The sequence below is a fragment of the Vollenhovia emeryi genome, unplaced genomic scaffold, assembly GCF_000949405.1.
Source record: "Vollenhovia emeryi isolate VEMERY1.0 unplaced genomic scaffold, V.emery_V1.0 DF939366.1, whole genome shotgun sequence".
Lineage (NCBI taxonomy): Eukaryota > Metazoa > Arthropoda > Insecta > Hymenoptera > Formicidae > Vollenhovia > Vollenhovia emeryi.
This window is the reverse complement of record NW_011967000.1, coordinates 49,592-67,661: the sequence shown is the minus strand read 5'-3', so window position 1 is coordinate 67,661 and position 18,070 is coordinate 49,592. Positions and strand designations below refer to the sequence as shown.

Genomic DNA, 18,070 nt, shown 5'->3' with positions numbered 1-18,070 from the left:
GAAGTTCCTACGATTTCTTTTGCCAAATTACAGCTCATTGAAGTAACCCTTGTATTTTCGACATTACCGACGATATCTCCGTTAAAAATCATCGTAGCAAGATCTTTTTTTTTAAATTAAAGCTTGCACTTTCAGCTTCAAAAACTAGTCACTAGATTTTTCCTCGAATGCATCTGCGCTGCTGTAGCTTTTAAAATGTAAGGACATGTTTTTACTTAAAAAATAATCAACTTTGGCCAGGTGCCCGGGCGTAGGAAATTTTTCCTCGCTAATTCTGCTTGAAGTATCAAAAGTGTGTACTTTTCCCTTCAATTAAAAAAAAAGAAGTTACTGCGATTTTTTTTCGCCAAGTTACAGCTTTTTGAAGTAACCCTTGCATTTTCATTCATTACCGTCGACATCAGCGTAACCCAATGTGCACGTGGAGGTTGCCGATCGGATTTTGCACATCGTGTGCTAACAACCAGTTTAAGCGTCCTACATAATTATTTTGATTATACAATAAAATTATTTTCAGATCTGCATCCAGTCAAATTTTTAGATACTTCAGTAAAATTATTTTTTCTTCATACAAGTTACATGAATTTATCTATAACGTGTATTACACCGAAGTTTTATAATCTTCACAATTAACCTTTAAACATTATAATTCAGGGAAGCATTAAACACCTCGCAGATAAAACCGTTTATCATAAACGCTACCGTTACAACAGTGGGCGGAACCTCATCGCAATCACCACATGATAATGAGGTCTGCAGCATCGTATGGATTATGTACAGAAAGGTCTCTCAAAGATGCCGACTAGCCGCGTGAGAGTGCGGTTCAATCCTTTCTCGGCGGATCTCTCTCCTGCGCGCGGAGACCCATCCACGGGGCCGTGCGAAGCAGGTATACGTTCACCATGCCTGCGCGACCTAGTAAAACTAGCACACCATCTAACAAGTACATCACGTAGATATAGGCTCCACAACGTCTGGCAAATGTGACACTATACATTAACGTCCATGCATATGTCGATCACATCTGTTAACCTACCATGAGAATGATATGAGGTTGGTAACGGTTTGAAAATTATTGAGTTAATTATTCAACATATCAATACATTATAACTTTGCTAACTGATAACGATTGAGCCAATCTAGGAGTCTTCAACGACTCGCTAAGAACTATTATCGTAAGATAGTTGTTTGAATAAATTTCTTAACTTTAAAAATTGTCCCATATTATTCCGAACATTTAGCAATCCGTTGAATGCAGAACTTGACTGTGTTAATGAAGATCGACAGTCGGAAATAATAGATCTTTAGGCCGAAGATAAGTTCGAAGGACTGTACAGAAGTAAAACATTGATAGAATTTATCTTCGGATGTTCCTAAATTTAAATGTTGCTAGAAACATAAACTCGCAATTTTCAAAAATATGTTTGTAAAGAAATATATTTTAAATTAAGTACATTCAGTCTAGATTTTGTTTACGATGACTAACATTGCTTACATTTAGGAAAACAAACAATAAAACAAAATATTGAGAAATCCATCATTCAAAGCAAGGCCAAATATTAATGATTTGATTAATTTGTTTTTATTTTAATTATTACACCTAATACTTTTGCATTCGAATATTTATTTTTAAAATATTTTATTCCCTCTCTTACTAACCAATGTCTACTAGTTTTGTACAGAATATATGTATATTTTTTAAATTCTTTTGTAATATAAATTTATAATGTGGTTTTTTGACAAAAATGATTGAAGATTCAAATCGGTTGATCGGTTGATATTAATCTTATAACGATTGCTTCGCTAACTCATTAATTATGAACAGCTCACAATAACAATTCCGGTAGATTCCAGTAAGTTTTGCCATACGATACGAGAGCGTCTTCTAAAATTATTTTAACCTTTAAAAATAATGATAAAGATAAAGCCACTGTTATTTCACATCACAATACCTCAGTAAAAAATGTATAAAAAGTATCATGGCACTTTTTATTACAAGAAAAAACTGTCAATGAAAAAGCTTTAAACTTCCTCTCAGAGAAGATGTCCAACAAATTTTGAAAAACGTTTTTTTATCTTGTATGAACAGTTCTGTATAAACATTCTATCTTACAGTTGAAATTTTCCTGTTAATTTTGTTCAATCAACTTTTAAGTGGAAAATTTTATTGGAGCAAACACATTATTGAGATTAAAATAACAACGTTAAAACTTTTGAAGCCGATATGCGAAACTATTTATAAAACGCTTCTATCTACGATTATTTTACAATCTTTTTTTGCAAAATTACATTTTGTACGTCGATTTAAAATAGCTTTCAATTTTGTTGAAGAATTATATTATTGATTCAATCTATGATCACGTAATAAAAGTTTAGATTACACTAAATTATATAAAAAAAGATTTTGGTTAGGTAAAATTTTATTTTTAATTTGGTATTTCGTCTACTGTTGTTTCGTATAATAAATAAATAATTTGCTTCAATAAGTGCGACACGCATACATGTATAAAACTTTTCCTTTTATTTATTTTTAATAAATTAATAGTGAATAAATTTCGTATTAAAACGATCATTTGAATATTAAATTCTGGTTATTTTGTAAAAGTCGTACATATGGTATACATATATTTATAATATTATACATATATCACAATAAATTATAACATAGAGTGTGTTATAATAAATTCATAGTAGAATTATATTATGCGTGGAGAATGAAACGCAAACAGAAAAAAAATATTAGCTATATCTTTTTCGAGTATCTGATTCAATCTGGCCTGAACAGAAAATTCGATTTCTTCTCCATCTTCGCATGTGAATGATGAACATGTGCGTACACGTTTCCGTCTATCAAACGGAAATAACTGTTACGATGTTGTCGGAATTTTCGGAATTCACTGTTGTTGGGTTGTTGGGATATGCCAGAATTTATACTACACTTGTATTCATATCGCAAAATGTTTGCAAATTAATTCTAGGTACTTTACACAAAACAAATTTTGTCATGGTATAAGATATACATATAACACCTTTTTATATAAAAAAAATTAAAAGAATATTGTGCTAATTGTTAATGTATAATCTTTGAGGTGTTAAATATGAGAATGCGTATTTTATTTTCTCAATGCAATTTGCTTTCTCATCATTTTAAAGAGAAGTTTAACATCATCAGGATTGTGAAATCGAAAGAATAAAGAGATTGGTGAGAGGACGGTAAGGAACATTCTTTGTGGAAAGTTGTGGAGAAATTCGATCGAATTGACTCAGATATGTGAGAAAAAGATTACACTGTCCTAGCACAAGAAATAAAAGGCAACGTAAGATGTCACTGGGCAATCTATAAAATTAAGTATTTGATAAGAACGGAATATATGCAAAGACTTGCTGTCGAGTTTGACTTTTACTTTTGGTCATTTAATATGCCGTGGTTTTTCTTTTGCAATAACTTATTTCGAATAAGATGTTGGCAATGGAATGTATGTATGCAAAAATGGATTACATACAGTTAATTTAAATGAAGAATGAACTTTTGTGTAGAAATTTAAAAAAATTCTAGAAGATTACAAAATACAATAACGTTTTGAAAGGGGAAGAGTAATAATGTGTAATGTAAATAATAATATATTTTACATAATTGAGTAAGTCTTAACATTCTCCACATTTATTTTATAAATATGTGTGACGTTTAAAGAGATAACCAAAATTGAATATTCAAATAATCGTTTTAAAACAAAATTATAATATTTCTCCGCCAGTAAATATTAACATGAAAGGTGAATAATTCGACACCACAGGAAAACCTTTATTGGCACAACGTTTCGGCCATGGGTTTTGGCCCTCATCAAGTGTACTCAGACTAATTCAAACGGCGCATAGCATGTGGTTAAATGCCATCGGGCACCACTGTACAGAGCAAGGAAAAAAACGCAGGGTTTTAATCGTTTTAATACAAAATTTATGTACTATTAAGTAATTTGTTAAAAATAAATAAAAGGAAAAATACACCGTTTTGCATGTCTGCCGAGTCCGGCGTTCCGCTCCTCCGTGCGCTTATTCGCTCAGACGTGTTTCTTAATTACACGATAATTATTACGAATTTTGCAAAATGGTATATAACTTTTCTTCTCAGCTTGATCCAATTTACCATAATTTTTTGAATGGTCACAAACGAATTTGACACCCTGTATATCCTAAGTACGTGAATTTCCTTACCTCCTCTAATTCCTTTCCCTTCCATATCCCTTTAACTCTCTTCCACCTTCCCCCTCCTTTCCTGCATCTCATCACTTTCGTCTTTTCTATATTCACTTCTAACCCTTTCTCATCCATGTACTACTCTAATCCTTTTATCATCCCTTTCGTCCCTCCTTCAATCTCCGCTATCGCTGTTGTCATGTCATCCGCATACGCCACCGACCAAATCTTTCTTTCTCCTACTTTTATTCCCCCCCCCCATCCCTCCCTTTCTAATACTTCATCTAAATCCGTCAACAACAGTGTGAACAAACATGGACTCAATGAACACCCCTGTCTCATCCCTCTCCCCGACCTTCCCTTACTCCTCTTCTTCTCAAGCATTCTCTCAATGTCCCCCTGTTCACCGAGTGCCGCCCTTAAATCCAAAAGCAATACGACCATCTTCCCTTTTTTCTCCGCTATCTTTTTGTTTATCACATAATTCAGCCCATATATCTGGCCTATTGTCCCCCTCCGCTCTCTAAATCCCGCTTGACTCGGTGTAATAACTATGTAATAATTACCTTTAGTTTTGGTAGTGATTTAAAAATATTTATTCGCAAGTTAAGTAATTTAATACTCACAAGTTTTACGGTGCAAGTATGTCGTAATATGTGTTGATGTAACACTAATAGATTGTCGAGCACACTATCGTATTTATAAAATACAGTAAAATTGCGTATATTAAATTATAAACTTTGAACAAATATTTTAAATTACGATAAATTTAATTTAAAAAAAGCAAGTACTATTACATGGCGAATATTTAGGGTAATTGCATATTATGCAATTTAAAAATTAAACTAAAAATATTACCGTACAAGCATAAGAAAAACAAATCCTTTTTTTGCACAAAAAATTTTTACATAAGGAAGTATCATTGGAAAGATCTTCAAAAGTAGATCATTACAGGCTAATAACCTATCTTGTTATGGATAGATAGTTTCAAAGATATCGTGGATTAACGTTCCAGGTAAATGGACTGTAAATCGACAGACGAACGTATTTGAGGAAAGTCGAACACTGCAGTTGCTCTCAAACTATGATGTTCCTGGCCACATAATGGCTATATAACATCAATTATATAAATAATAATTAGAAAGTAAACGATATACGCACTTTGTACACGGTTCTCTCGTGTGCGTGTCCTACTCTACTACAATTTGCGTATTGTGCGTCTCAAATAGAATAATGAATGGATATGTAATATACATATATGTATAATAAACGAACAGACGAACAATTACTAGATGCAATTAAACGAATTGGTACTGTTGTATTTGTTGCCGCTGTTAATAAACAGAATAAACAACTGTTGCAAGTAATTGCTTGGGCAATAAAATGCAATTTCAATTGTAATTGCAACAAAACGTGGAACGTTGACAATGCATCAATAAGATGATTCAACAAAATTTAAGAAATGGGAACAGAAATAGAAAATTTTTGTCCAAAAAGCAAAAACTTTTGCGGAAAACAAAGAGAGAGAAAGTACATTAACGAAATTTCGGACACAAGGTTTGTTGTCTTCAAAGATCGAAATCATGCTCGTGAATAAAACATTGGAGCCAGATGCCTGCGATATTTCATTTTGCTCAAAGAGATACATTCACCTCTCGAACAACCTTAATTAATGTAACTTTGGCCCACAATATTTCTGAAACTATACATTGTAACATAATAGTTTGTTATTCAATAATGAATTACTTTTAAAGACGATTCCAATGATATTTTTATGTTTAAATTTTTATATAAAAAAAAATACTTTTTGGGTGTCACCCTTTGAAATTTAGATGTTTGACTAACATTTTCAGATTTTAGACCACTGTGCAACATGTCCAAAAATATAAATACAAACGCACACAGTAACATAACTTTTACTCGAAATCAATGTCGAAACATAATTTTATGAGCCCACTTGCGCGTTGTGCGAGAAAAATAAGCATGCAATTTCTGGCAACTTTCATCCATTATTAACTCACATATATTCACGTGCACGTTAATATATGCATTTTCACTGGATACCTGTAAGACAGTGGAATAGCTTATTATACTGTTTACAGCACTATGACTTAGGAACGATCGCGATACATCCTCTCGTTTCTAAATGTATACTTTCGATCATTCCGCTTCAAATTTTATCATCTAATAACGAATGCCGGAATAAAAGGGTACATGCGGGTTCTATAAAATTTTTACACGACTTTTTTTTTGTTAAAACATATGTTGGTAGAAATTTTTATATTAAATATTTAACAGATTTATGTATTATGTAATTTAACATAGTGCTATTGTGTTAATTAAACTAACATGTTAAAATTATTGAAACAACTGCAAAAAAGTGTAAAAATATACATCTATTTTTATATATAAAAGTTCCAGGTATTACCTTTGAAAAAATACCTTTTTTAGTTGTTATTTGTATCGTTAAAAGTATGTTAATTTTATATAAAATTGATTTCAAATTATGTTGAGGTTTGCATTAATTTTATGTTAAAATTAAACAGTATTAATATTGTCATTTCACATATCCACATTATATTAAATTAACACAAAAATTTGCGTAAACCATTTGGAACATGTAGATATCTCTTAAATTTAATACGAATTGTGCAACTGTATATAGTCATTTTTTTACACGAAGCCAAACGATGTGTCTATTTTTAATATTTTATATTTACTTTAATATTTCTCGTCGGCCTCCATTAGTATTTCAATAACACGCGTGTTGTATGTACAAGGCGTTATAATTACGTGCGCTATTTCATTCTATGCACGCATAGTCAAATGACAAATGACGTCACGATGCCTGTAATAACGCAAGAATTAACGCAATTAAGAATATGGAGGCTTTCTCAATTATAGGCAAAATGATCTTAGACGCTTTCAGTGTAATACATTATCCAGGGTCTCGCGAAGTAGAATCTTTCGACCCATCTGCCTCTTTCTCCTGACCCAATTTTCAGTATGAATGTCATACATAGTTATTGTGACGGAATTTATCTCGACCCTTGAGAGGCATTACATGCACGAAGAGAGATTGCAATGACAATGAAAAATAAAATAATTATAATTAATTTTATTAATAGATACATTTTTGCGATTAATAAAATTATTAACTGCATAAGGTAGAGTATAAGATTTAGAGTTAGATAGAGAGAGAAAAAGAATTTAACAAGAACAAATTCGTTCGGCCATTAGATTAGGATGTAAAACTTTTAAACAGATTGCACTTGCATACATACAAGTAACGTTAGTCGATATGAGAAAATACACTGAATTTAATCGAGTGACGAATATGTATCAGCTACTAGTAGCGTTTGTTTTCTTTATGCGATTACTCGCTAACATATTAGGTATCCGCCACACTCTACTTACTACGTTAGATGACAAGTCGCGACACAAAGAGAGTTATATAGTACGTTTAGCATGTTGCAATTAACAATTTGCTGAATGATTATTTAAAGTTTAAGTTGTTGTATCAGAGAAACGAGAGTAATATGGAAATTAATTTCTCATTTAATTACGCGATAAAAATTTTATCCTAAAGCTCGCTAATTTTTATATTTTGCAATTCAATTTATATAATATAGAGTATATCAATATATGTAGATTGTCGACGTACTGCATGTTCAGAGACTTTATAAAAATTATTTAAGCTACAGCGTATCCGAAGATGACATATATCTGTGCAAAAGTGATTTCTTCGCTGTGGCGATAAATTAAGATAACCTCTCCACTTTCCCCATTCTTCTATCCATGCAACTGACGAAAAACAAGGAGTACATATCCTTTGTGCTGTTCGCAAAGCTGAAGGTTTATTCTTTCCCTTTAAATTAACGAACTTTCTTTCTCCCGCACATTTCACCCAAATATTCTATCTGACGGAAAATCATTAATTATGTAAACTTTATAAGTACATTTGCAAATCAATTTATTTACATTATATTTACATGCAGTGCAAAATAATATATAATATTTAAAAAATTAAAAAATTATATAGAGAATAATCCGTTATTAAGAATATATTAAAAAAGAAGTAATAAGTTTGTATGAGAACGTAAACAAAAATAAAATTTTTTATACAACAGATAACGATGTGTCTATTTTTAACAAGGAAATAATTTTGCAATCAAGAATTATCAGCGTTCTTTAAATCTATGAGCATTAAACACGAAAGGTTAAATGTAGAAACACCACAAATGAATGGTGTCGCCGAAAGGATCAATAGGACCCTGTTAGATTTAACGAGATCAACGCTCAAATCAGCGTGTCTGCCACAAAAGTTTTGGGCTGAAGCGGTTACTACGGCAGCTTATATTAAGAACAGAGTATGTCATTCAACAATTAAAGATCAAATTCCGTTCACAGTGTGGACAGAGATACCGAGCGTGAGTCGTCTTAAGGTCTACGGTTGTCTAGCATATGCACGGATACCAAGTCAAGGACGAAAGAAATTAGATGATAGAGCTGTTGAATGCATATTCATCGGTTACGCCACTCAAACAAAGGGATATCGGCTGTGGTGCCCACAAAAGGGAGACGTCGTTACAAGGAAACATGTCAGGTTCGCAGAAGATAAAATCGGATATGAATGGATATACGAGAGGGCAGCGCAAGAGTTTAGGCATAACGAAGTCTGGTCAGAGGATGACAATTCGTCGACAGAAGAGATTGAGTCATCCGAAAGATTCGAAGAGACGGAAAATGTTCCTGAGGAAGAAGAGATAGGGTCCAAGACGCAGAAAAAACTCCGAGGAGAGGAAAACCAAAGAAGAAAGTTCGTAATCCTTATGGAAGAAAAGGAAAACCTAAAGAAACTCAACGCACACAGGATGAAGATAGTACAACAGAACAGAGCGACATTGAAGCGAATCTAATAGAGATAAATGAGCCACAGAACATTAATGAAGCGTTAACTTCTTTACAAGCGAAATATTGGAAACGTGCCATCAAAGAGGAGCTATATAGCCTAATACAAAGGAAGACTTGGAAGATTACTCAACTACCTGAAGGAAAAAGGTGTATCGGATGTAAGTGGATCTTCAAGCTAAAAACAGATGCAGACGGTAAAGTCGCGAGGTACAAAGCTAGATTATTAGCGCGAGGTTTCGCTCAAGAAAAGGGAATTGATTACAGCGAGACATATTCACCTGTAGTAAACTTTTCAGTAATTAGGCTGCTGTTAGCATTGTCGGTGGAATATGAGTGGCACACGAGACATATCGACGTAAAGAATGCATACTTATATGGGAACCTAGAAGAAGAGATCTACATGAAATTACCGCCTCTTTATGATGCCAAAGAAGGAGAAGTACCTAAACTGTTGCGTCCATGGCAATGTATGGGTTAAAACAATCAGGAAGAAATTGGAACGATGAATTAAACAAACTTTTCATCAGTAAAGGTTTCGAGAGACTCAAGTTATCAAGTTGCACTTGCAGAAAAGGACAATCGCTAATAGTTGTAGTATATGTAGACGACATCTTTATATTCTCAAAGAAATTGAATTCAATTACGGAAACAATAGATACTATTGCAGAGAAATGTGAGATAAAAGATCTTGGTGGGATACATTACGCAATAAAAGTGAAACTGGATCGAATGCAATCCGGTACAGTGCATATGACACAAAAGACCCACATCGAAGCGATCTTGAAGAAATGCAACATGCAAGAGTGCAGACCAGCATCAACACCATTGGAGCCAGGGATAAAACTGAGCAAAGAGGAGATTGCCCAGTAACACAAGAAGAAAAGAAGGAAATGTCACATGTACCATATAGAGAATTAATAGGATCGTTAATGTATCTGTCGCAGTATACACGACCGGATATCGCTTTCGCAATTTCAACAGTACAGTACAGTTATCACAGTACAACTCTAATCCTGGAAAAGTTCACTGGCACCAGGCGAAACATGTTTTACGATATCTGAGTAAAACCAGAAACCTTGGACTAATCTACAAAGCTGGAGGTGAACAACGAATTCGAATTTATTGCGACGCAGACTGGGCCGGAGATCAAGACGACAGACACTCATATTCGGGGGTTGTAATAATGATGGGAGGAAATCTTATCCATTGGCGATCAGCGAAGCAAAATGCCTGTCAACTTCAACGATGGAGGCAGAATATGTGGCTCTATCGAGTGGAATCAAGGAGATAATATGGTTAAATATGTTTCTGTCTGAGCTTAAACTTTATAATTACATTACAGGTTTTCAAGCTTTTTGCGATAACAGAGCGGCTATAGACTTTTCCAAGAATAGAGTCGAGAAGAATAGAACTAAACACATATAATAGATATCTCTTTTCACATCGTGAGGGAGAAGATTGAGGATGGAATGCTGAGTTTGTCGTACGTGCCATCCAGCGACAACCCGGCGGATGTGATGACCAAAGGATTGAAACGAGTCGCTCATAATCGTTGCATAGCGAAGATGGACCTGGACATCGCAAAGTGGGGGATTAAAGGATAATTGGTCGTCTCTATTGGATATGGCGCCATGTTGGCAGCACGCGGATGCGTGAGGCTCGACCGTTTGGTGCCTGTTTCCAACGGTTGTCTACCAACCTATCTAATATATGTACTCATTGCTAAGCGTGTTCTAAAGCCTATCACACAATAGGAAAGCACAGGCAATAGGAATAAGGAATAGAAATACGGAATAGAAACCTATGTAATGCCAAGACACAATGATTCGTGAGAGACAGCAATAGGAGTGCTGTCCAATCATCTGCATTTTAAAATCACGTACCTGTCCCAGTCTCAACTGTGATTGGTCAGATAGGTCAGGCACAGGGAATAGGGAACAGAAATCCAACGCGTCGGAAATTCTGTTCCTATTGCCTATTCCATATTCCATTGTGCGTCGATACACGGTTTTTAGTAAGTTGGAATTTAGTTATTTCTGTTGCCTGTGATATTCCCTGTTCCTATTGCCTGTGCGTTCCTATTGTGTGATAGGCTTAAGACAGATTGGTGTAAGAGAATAGAACGCCACGAAATAATAAAGAGTGTTTAACAGATAAGAATCTATTGTCGCCCCAATTGTCCTACATTTTTCCTACATTGCTTCATTATTCACTGGCAACAATAAGCTTTTATTCTTATTACTTGGAAAGATTGTTTCGCCTAATACACCTCAAGACAGGCGTATGTTACATGTATGGTATATTTCTTGGGTTTTTGTGTTCGTCCATATATTTCCAAAAGAATTAAATCAATACATGTATTGACATGTTCTTATAAGGACAGAGATATAGAAGATTAATAAAATTATTTTGCACATAACAAACTCATCGTTTCATTAGAGATAATTCGTAAGACATCTTATCTAATTATATTCTTTTTGCTTCGTTCATTTTTTCGGTAATATTAGTGTCAACTTCTATTAAAAAGATATTTTTAACCGTCACTATATCAACTGAAAGAAATCAATCAGAAACAGTCAAACTTACCCAGCCGGATAAGCGACCAATTCACTGGTCTCGTCACAATCGAGGGCTGCATTGCTGGAAACAGTTACTCCCAACACTCGTTCTAGCTTGATCTGAAATATATCAAGAAATTTTATTATTACGCAAATTTTCACATTCTCTATAATCGTTGTAAAATTCCTTAACATATTAATTATTCAGGTTGAGTCAGCTAAAATATTATAAGCTTATAACTAAAAAAAAAAGATTTTAGAGAAAAATGTTTCATACAAAAGTTTCGTGACTTCGAGGAAGATATAAAATAGTGTCATTAGTTTGATAAAGACGTAGGAATATATTATACAATATAAAGAAAAGATGTAGGAGAATTTTGGAAAAAGAAATTAATAGAAAATGTTTGGAAAGTGTTTAGAAGAAACTAAAGATAGAAAGTAGTGTAGATAATCAAACAACATGGCCTTCAATGAATAAAGGAGGAAGAAAAGGAAGAAAAATAGAGCAAAAACAAAGAAAAAAAAAGATGTAAGTAAAAATAAAACAGAATGTGTATATAACATATACAAAAAATAACAAAAATTGTAGAAATTTACGTATTATTAAATAATATTACATCAGACAGATATGCGATGTACGTTGTATGAAGGGCAAAAATGGTAATAACATTGAGATTTAAATAGAAATGATTGAATGGAATGACATTGCATACACAAGGATGAGGAGAGAAGGCGGTGAATAATTAGAGATAAAATTAGAATTAACTGTAAATAAGAGATAAAATTAGAATTAACTGTAAATAACTGTAAAAAAGATTAAAAATTATTGTAGTTTTCAGGGCTAAAAACATTTCTATAATATAAAACTATGAAATTAATGGAAATATTATTAATTATCCTGCTTTTGTAGCTGTTTTTATCTATACTGCGCATTAGAAACATTGTTTTATTAGCGATTCAAGATTTGTTATGGCGTTTATATCTCGTTCTAGACATTCGCAGTTCCCTGCGATATTATGCAGCTTGCCATTAACAGATATGCGTGAGATACATGTTTAAGTGAGGTATGACAAAAAAATCAAAGTCAACGTAGACAGAAATGATTAAATACACGTCGCAGACCATATAATATATTGATTGATCAGCATTGATTTGACATACTTAATTAGCCATAATATGTGGGTGGTATTGCATTTCGAAATATCAGCCGTTATAAAGCGTCTCTTAAAGCAAGATCACGTCAGTGACCAAAATTTATTCAAGCCCGATCGTGAAGTTTTACAATTGCTTTTAGCCTCTGACGCATCTTCTCTTACATACATAAGTTTCACAACGTCGCACTAAACAAAAATTAAATTTATATATTTCTAAGAAATTATTTTTACTCCGCTCTGATCGATACTTATGTTGTTAAAAGAAGAAGCTGGTGCGACGATAATTAATATACTATGTGTGAGTCACATTTTTATTATACCATTTATTATTTCCATTATGTGAACGTAAATACAAGGAAGAAATTTTCGAGACCAACACACGTTGACCTTGCTTTCTCATTTGTCGAATACGTCCATGTTTCGGAATTCGTCAATGCATGAAAATAAAATACACAAATAGAAAAGCTACGATGTCTTTCTTTCGACATCATGCGTGCCTTGCCGCTTGCATAAAACGATATTATGAAATACGTAAGGACGTAGATACACGCAGCAGTCTACGACATGTGCATTTGTGTCCATATGTGCAACGTAATAATCGCTAATTTCTACGACGTGGCAGCAAAACTCTGGAAGTGTCAGGTGTATAATGGACAGACATATACCAATCATTCTTTAATAATCTTGAAATAATTTCTAGTGAACATATTGTTAATGGTTCATTATGAAAAGAAATTTTATCTTTAAACATTAATAAAGCAGTAAGCATAAAAGATTTGTCATGCGCATGTCAAGCACAATGAGATTTGTCAATATTAAACAATATCAAGTAAACAATAATTAAACAATATCGAGTTACTTTAATTTTGGATTTATAATATAACTTTAATAACAGGCAATTTTATATATAGAAATTCTACTATAAAATGTATTTAATAATATTCATAATTTTTTGAAAATTAAAAGCTGTCGCGTGATTACTGAGCAATTAAAAAATGTCTATTGTATGGTAATAATTGTCGGAAGCAGTTAAAACATTCGTGTCGGTAACTTTCGCCATTTTAATTATTGTAGCATTTTATTTTAAACGTGGCAAACATATAAAACAGCGCGCATTCATTGAATTTTGAATTTCCACTTGTCAGTTTGGTTGATCTCTCGCGTATTACATAATTGATAGGTAACGTTCGGAACACAAAACCGGTTGAAATATTCTTAGTGATGATGCACCTGACGTCCTTATAAGCACACCTACTTTTTATCTATTTCGCTCTCGACGTATCGTTAAGCTCATGAATATGTACAGCGGTACGCAGTTCACCATGTTCTATAATACAATATATTAAACCGATGCACTGTCCGTTAACTTTCGTCAATTGATGAAAAATTATTGTGACAAATCCAGAAAACACGAGTAAAAATAGCGTCTTGAAAAATTATCTGGAAAATGTATTAAAAAATATTATAGTTGTGAAATCGTACCCCAAAATTACCTATTTTTGTTTCTTTTTCTTATAATCGGCTACACATTTATCAACGCTTTTATTCAAAATAAATAATTTCTTAATATTAATTATAGTTTGGAAAAAAACATTAAAAACTAATTTTTTAAAATTATTTCTTGATCATCCGCTGCTCAAAATAAAACCATGCTTTACTTTTTTATAATATTTAAAAATCGTGTTGTACATTTCAAAATGTACAAAAGGCAATTGAATTTTTTAAAGATGAAAGATTAATATTATGGTCATTTTTAAATGTTATCTTGCCTCTAACCAATGTAATAGAAAAGACAAAAAATGTCGCAATACACGTTGCTCCACGCGTGCAGTGTAATCTGTGCGCGTGCGCAGTGTAACATGCAGGACGTGCGTAGACGCACGCGCCAAATATGGCAATCTCCATAATCCAGAATATATTTCTCTAGATTCCATTGATGTGAAAATGTACACAGGTGTCACAGGAACCATAATATCATTGCAATGAGCATAATTGTCCGATTGAACATAACGAGTCGTGATTATTCCATGAGATTTGCGCGCTATGCTATTTACTTCATATACATATATTGTAGTTACATATGTATCTAACTATGTTCAAGAAAGCATTGTGAGTGCATTAAAATTAGTCATTAATTTGTTAAAATAATTAAAGTCTTAGAAAAATATAACGCTATTCGGCAAAATAATGCAGATACGGCATCTGATAATACGCTTGGAGATTATTTGATTATTTGATCCAGGTATGATCAATTTCCCAATTTTAATTCTTTCTCATATCGTGATCTCCAATCTAATTCTAATAACAAAATTAATGTATGGTAATGACTTACATAGAAAAGATTATAAATGCGCACTGCAATCTTTTATCATTTCACTTACTTTCTCATTTTACGTCATATACATATACATATATCAGTGCTCAGAGGTAAACAATGTTAAGTCACACTTTTTGAAAAAATAAAAGTTTTATATTCCTTTAATCAGTTTATCAAGCCGATTCAAAAATAAAATATAAAAACTGTAAAATCCAAGAAATACAATTAAATTCAAGTAAAACATACAAAATTACAAAGTTATATACATACGTATAATAGGAGAAATATTTGATAAAGATGGAACAAACAATAAATCATTTAAATCAGTCTCATCCAAGGTTAAAACGAGAATGTGGAAAAGATCCAATGTTCCAATAGCAACAATGTCAAGGGACAGAAGTAAGAAGAGGGGAAATCAGAAACAAACAACAAACATAGTAACGGTAGGATATAAAAGTACAATCACTGTTTAGAAGGAAATTGCTTTAATTAAGATAAAATTAAGACAAAAATTCAGTACCACCCTTATTAATGTTTACTTTTTAAAATTTGAGATATGGAGCATCTTTAGATATTAATCTTTTTTTATTACAAAGTTCATAATCCAAGATTTTAATATCCTCCCAATCAAATTCGTGAGTTTTATTCTACAACAAGAAATAAACAAATGGACACAAACTAACTTTATTTATTTTATTTCTATGCTTTTTAATTTTTGTTAGTTGTCTTTCTGTTAATATTAATAAGTAACAGTCATAAAAACTCAAACCATACTAAACTGGTTACATTTTAACTAAAACGAATAGACCTACTGTAAACTTTGCACGAGGCGTGCCATTCATAAAATGACTGAAGCTGTGGTCCACTTACAATTAATACTACAAATGCTTTGAAGCATTATCCTTCTTTCCTTTTACTAAAGAAAGAAGGAGAAAAACGCTTCGAAGCATTTGTTATCAAGTGGATCGCAGCCTGAAATAAATCAGCCAGAATTTAAAACAATGTGCAAATTGTTGCATTTGATAATATGGCAAGTCACTTGTTAGCATTTTGTAACGTGACTAAAATTCTTAGCCAGATTATAAAACATTTCATTTTCAATAATAATTTGAGAATGTGGCCGCACTTAATACATATAATACACAAACATTTTATAAAACAATGGATTTTGTTTTTTCTATGAATACAAGCACACGCGCGCGCGCGCACACACACACACACACACACACACACACACACACACACACACACACACACACACACACACACGCACGCGCGCGCGCGCGCGCGCGCGTACGCGAGTATATGTGTAAGAAAAGTGGTTTTACTATATTAGCAGGTTACTATTTGACTGTGGCTAGAGATACTTAAGAAGTATACAAGCCTACAAGCGGTAAGCCAAGAGAAAGTTTAAAGTTAAGTTTAAATAACTTACAATTATATTGGCAAGATTTGTTCAAGAAATAAATCATATTTAATAAGTTAATGAATGTAAGGAGAAAGCGAACACCAAAAAACTCTTAGAAAATAATGCAGTTTATGTTATCTTTAATATGTTAAATATATATATAAAGCGCGCGCTTGTGTTGTTCTAGTCGTAAGTTAAAACTAAATATTATATTTTACAGTTTTTCATATTTCATTTATTACTATCGCCTAGGCTTATCGCAGCGTTTTGCGTCGTTCGTGCGTAGCCATTGCTAGAGACCCTGTAATCAGGGACTAGCCATAAGAGAGTTCGTCAAATTTCAGGGAGTTAGAGAGAAACATGTGCTACCTCACTTTTCCACGATCGTAGAATTGTAGAAGAGTGAAATAGCCTATGTTTCTCTCTCACTCGCGGGAATTTGACAAACTCTTTTATGGCCAGTCTCTGATTACAGGGTCTCTAGCCATTGCCGAGTGTGATAAACAACTTTCCGTGCGTATGGCAATAACAATCGCCGGGCGATCACATCTCGCGCTCGAATTGGACGGTAGGCCGGTCTAAGACAACGATTTTTAATAATTAACTACTCGTTAACTAATTACGAAAATTGCAAAACGGTACAGAACTTTTCCGTTCATCTCGATCTGTTCTATCCTCTCACAAATTTTGTCGGATGTGGAATGACTCACCCTGTATATGTATACATATATGCTACATATTATAATAATATTGCTATGTAATGCGTAACAAAAATTATATTTTTCGAAATATTTCGGGGTCCCGGTATTTTTTCCTCACTCTGTGTGTATGTATATCATAATTTAGAGTCACAATCGATCGCTGCATGTTCACTTTGGATCATTATTGATCGCGCTTGTAACGCGAACGCCACGTTAGGTCAAAAAATGTGAGAAGGAAATTTCCCCCTCCACTGGCCTGGTTGACGACGACGACGTTTCTTGAGGAGATGCTGGAGTGATTCTGCACTTTCGCACCTTTTGCACTTAAAACTGCCTGTTTCGTGGAAAGATTTGTGTAATACACAAATTAAATGGCACGCGTACAGATGATCGAAAGCAGCTTGCTATTCCGGCTAAATTAAAGAACAATATGACATCACTGAAACTAAGTTTATGAGTCTAATAAAAAATAATAGTGAGCAACACACATACTACATGTACTGTATGTATGTGTTGCTCACTATTATTTTTTATTAGACTTACAAACTTAGTTTCAGTGATGCCATATTGTTCTTTCATTTGGCCGGAATAGCGAGCTGCTTTCGATCTATACACGTAAACCATTTAATTTGTATATTACACAAATGTTTCCGCGAACTGACAGTTTTTAGGTTAGAAAGGTGCAAAAGTGCAGAATCACTCCAGCTATACAGGGTGTCAGATTCGATATGGACGACCCCAAAGATTATAGTAGATTGGGTTAAACTGAGAAGAAAAGTTATATAAAATTTTACAAAATCGTAATTATTATCGGCCTAATTCAG

The 18,070-nt window shown here is 33.2% G+C and overlaps 1 protein-coding gene across 14 annotated transcripts in view; it reads right to left on the bottom strand.

The window, feature by feature from the left end:
* Positions 1 to 18,070, bottom strand: part of LOC105558201 (mitogen-activated protein kinase-binding protein 1) — an 83,989-nt gene that overhangs the window by 22,409 nt on the left and 43,510 nt on the right. For all 14 annotated transcript variants that reach the window (XM_012005766.1, XM_012005778.1, XM_012005779.1 and 11 more), the window contains one exon: positions 11,695 to 11,786. In XM_012005766.1, coding sequence (XP_011861156.1) covers positions 11,695 to 11,786 — 92 coding nt within the window. The remainder of the gene's footprint in view (positions 1 to 11,694; positions 11,787 to 18,070) is intronic.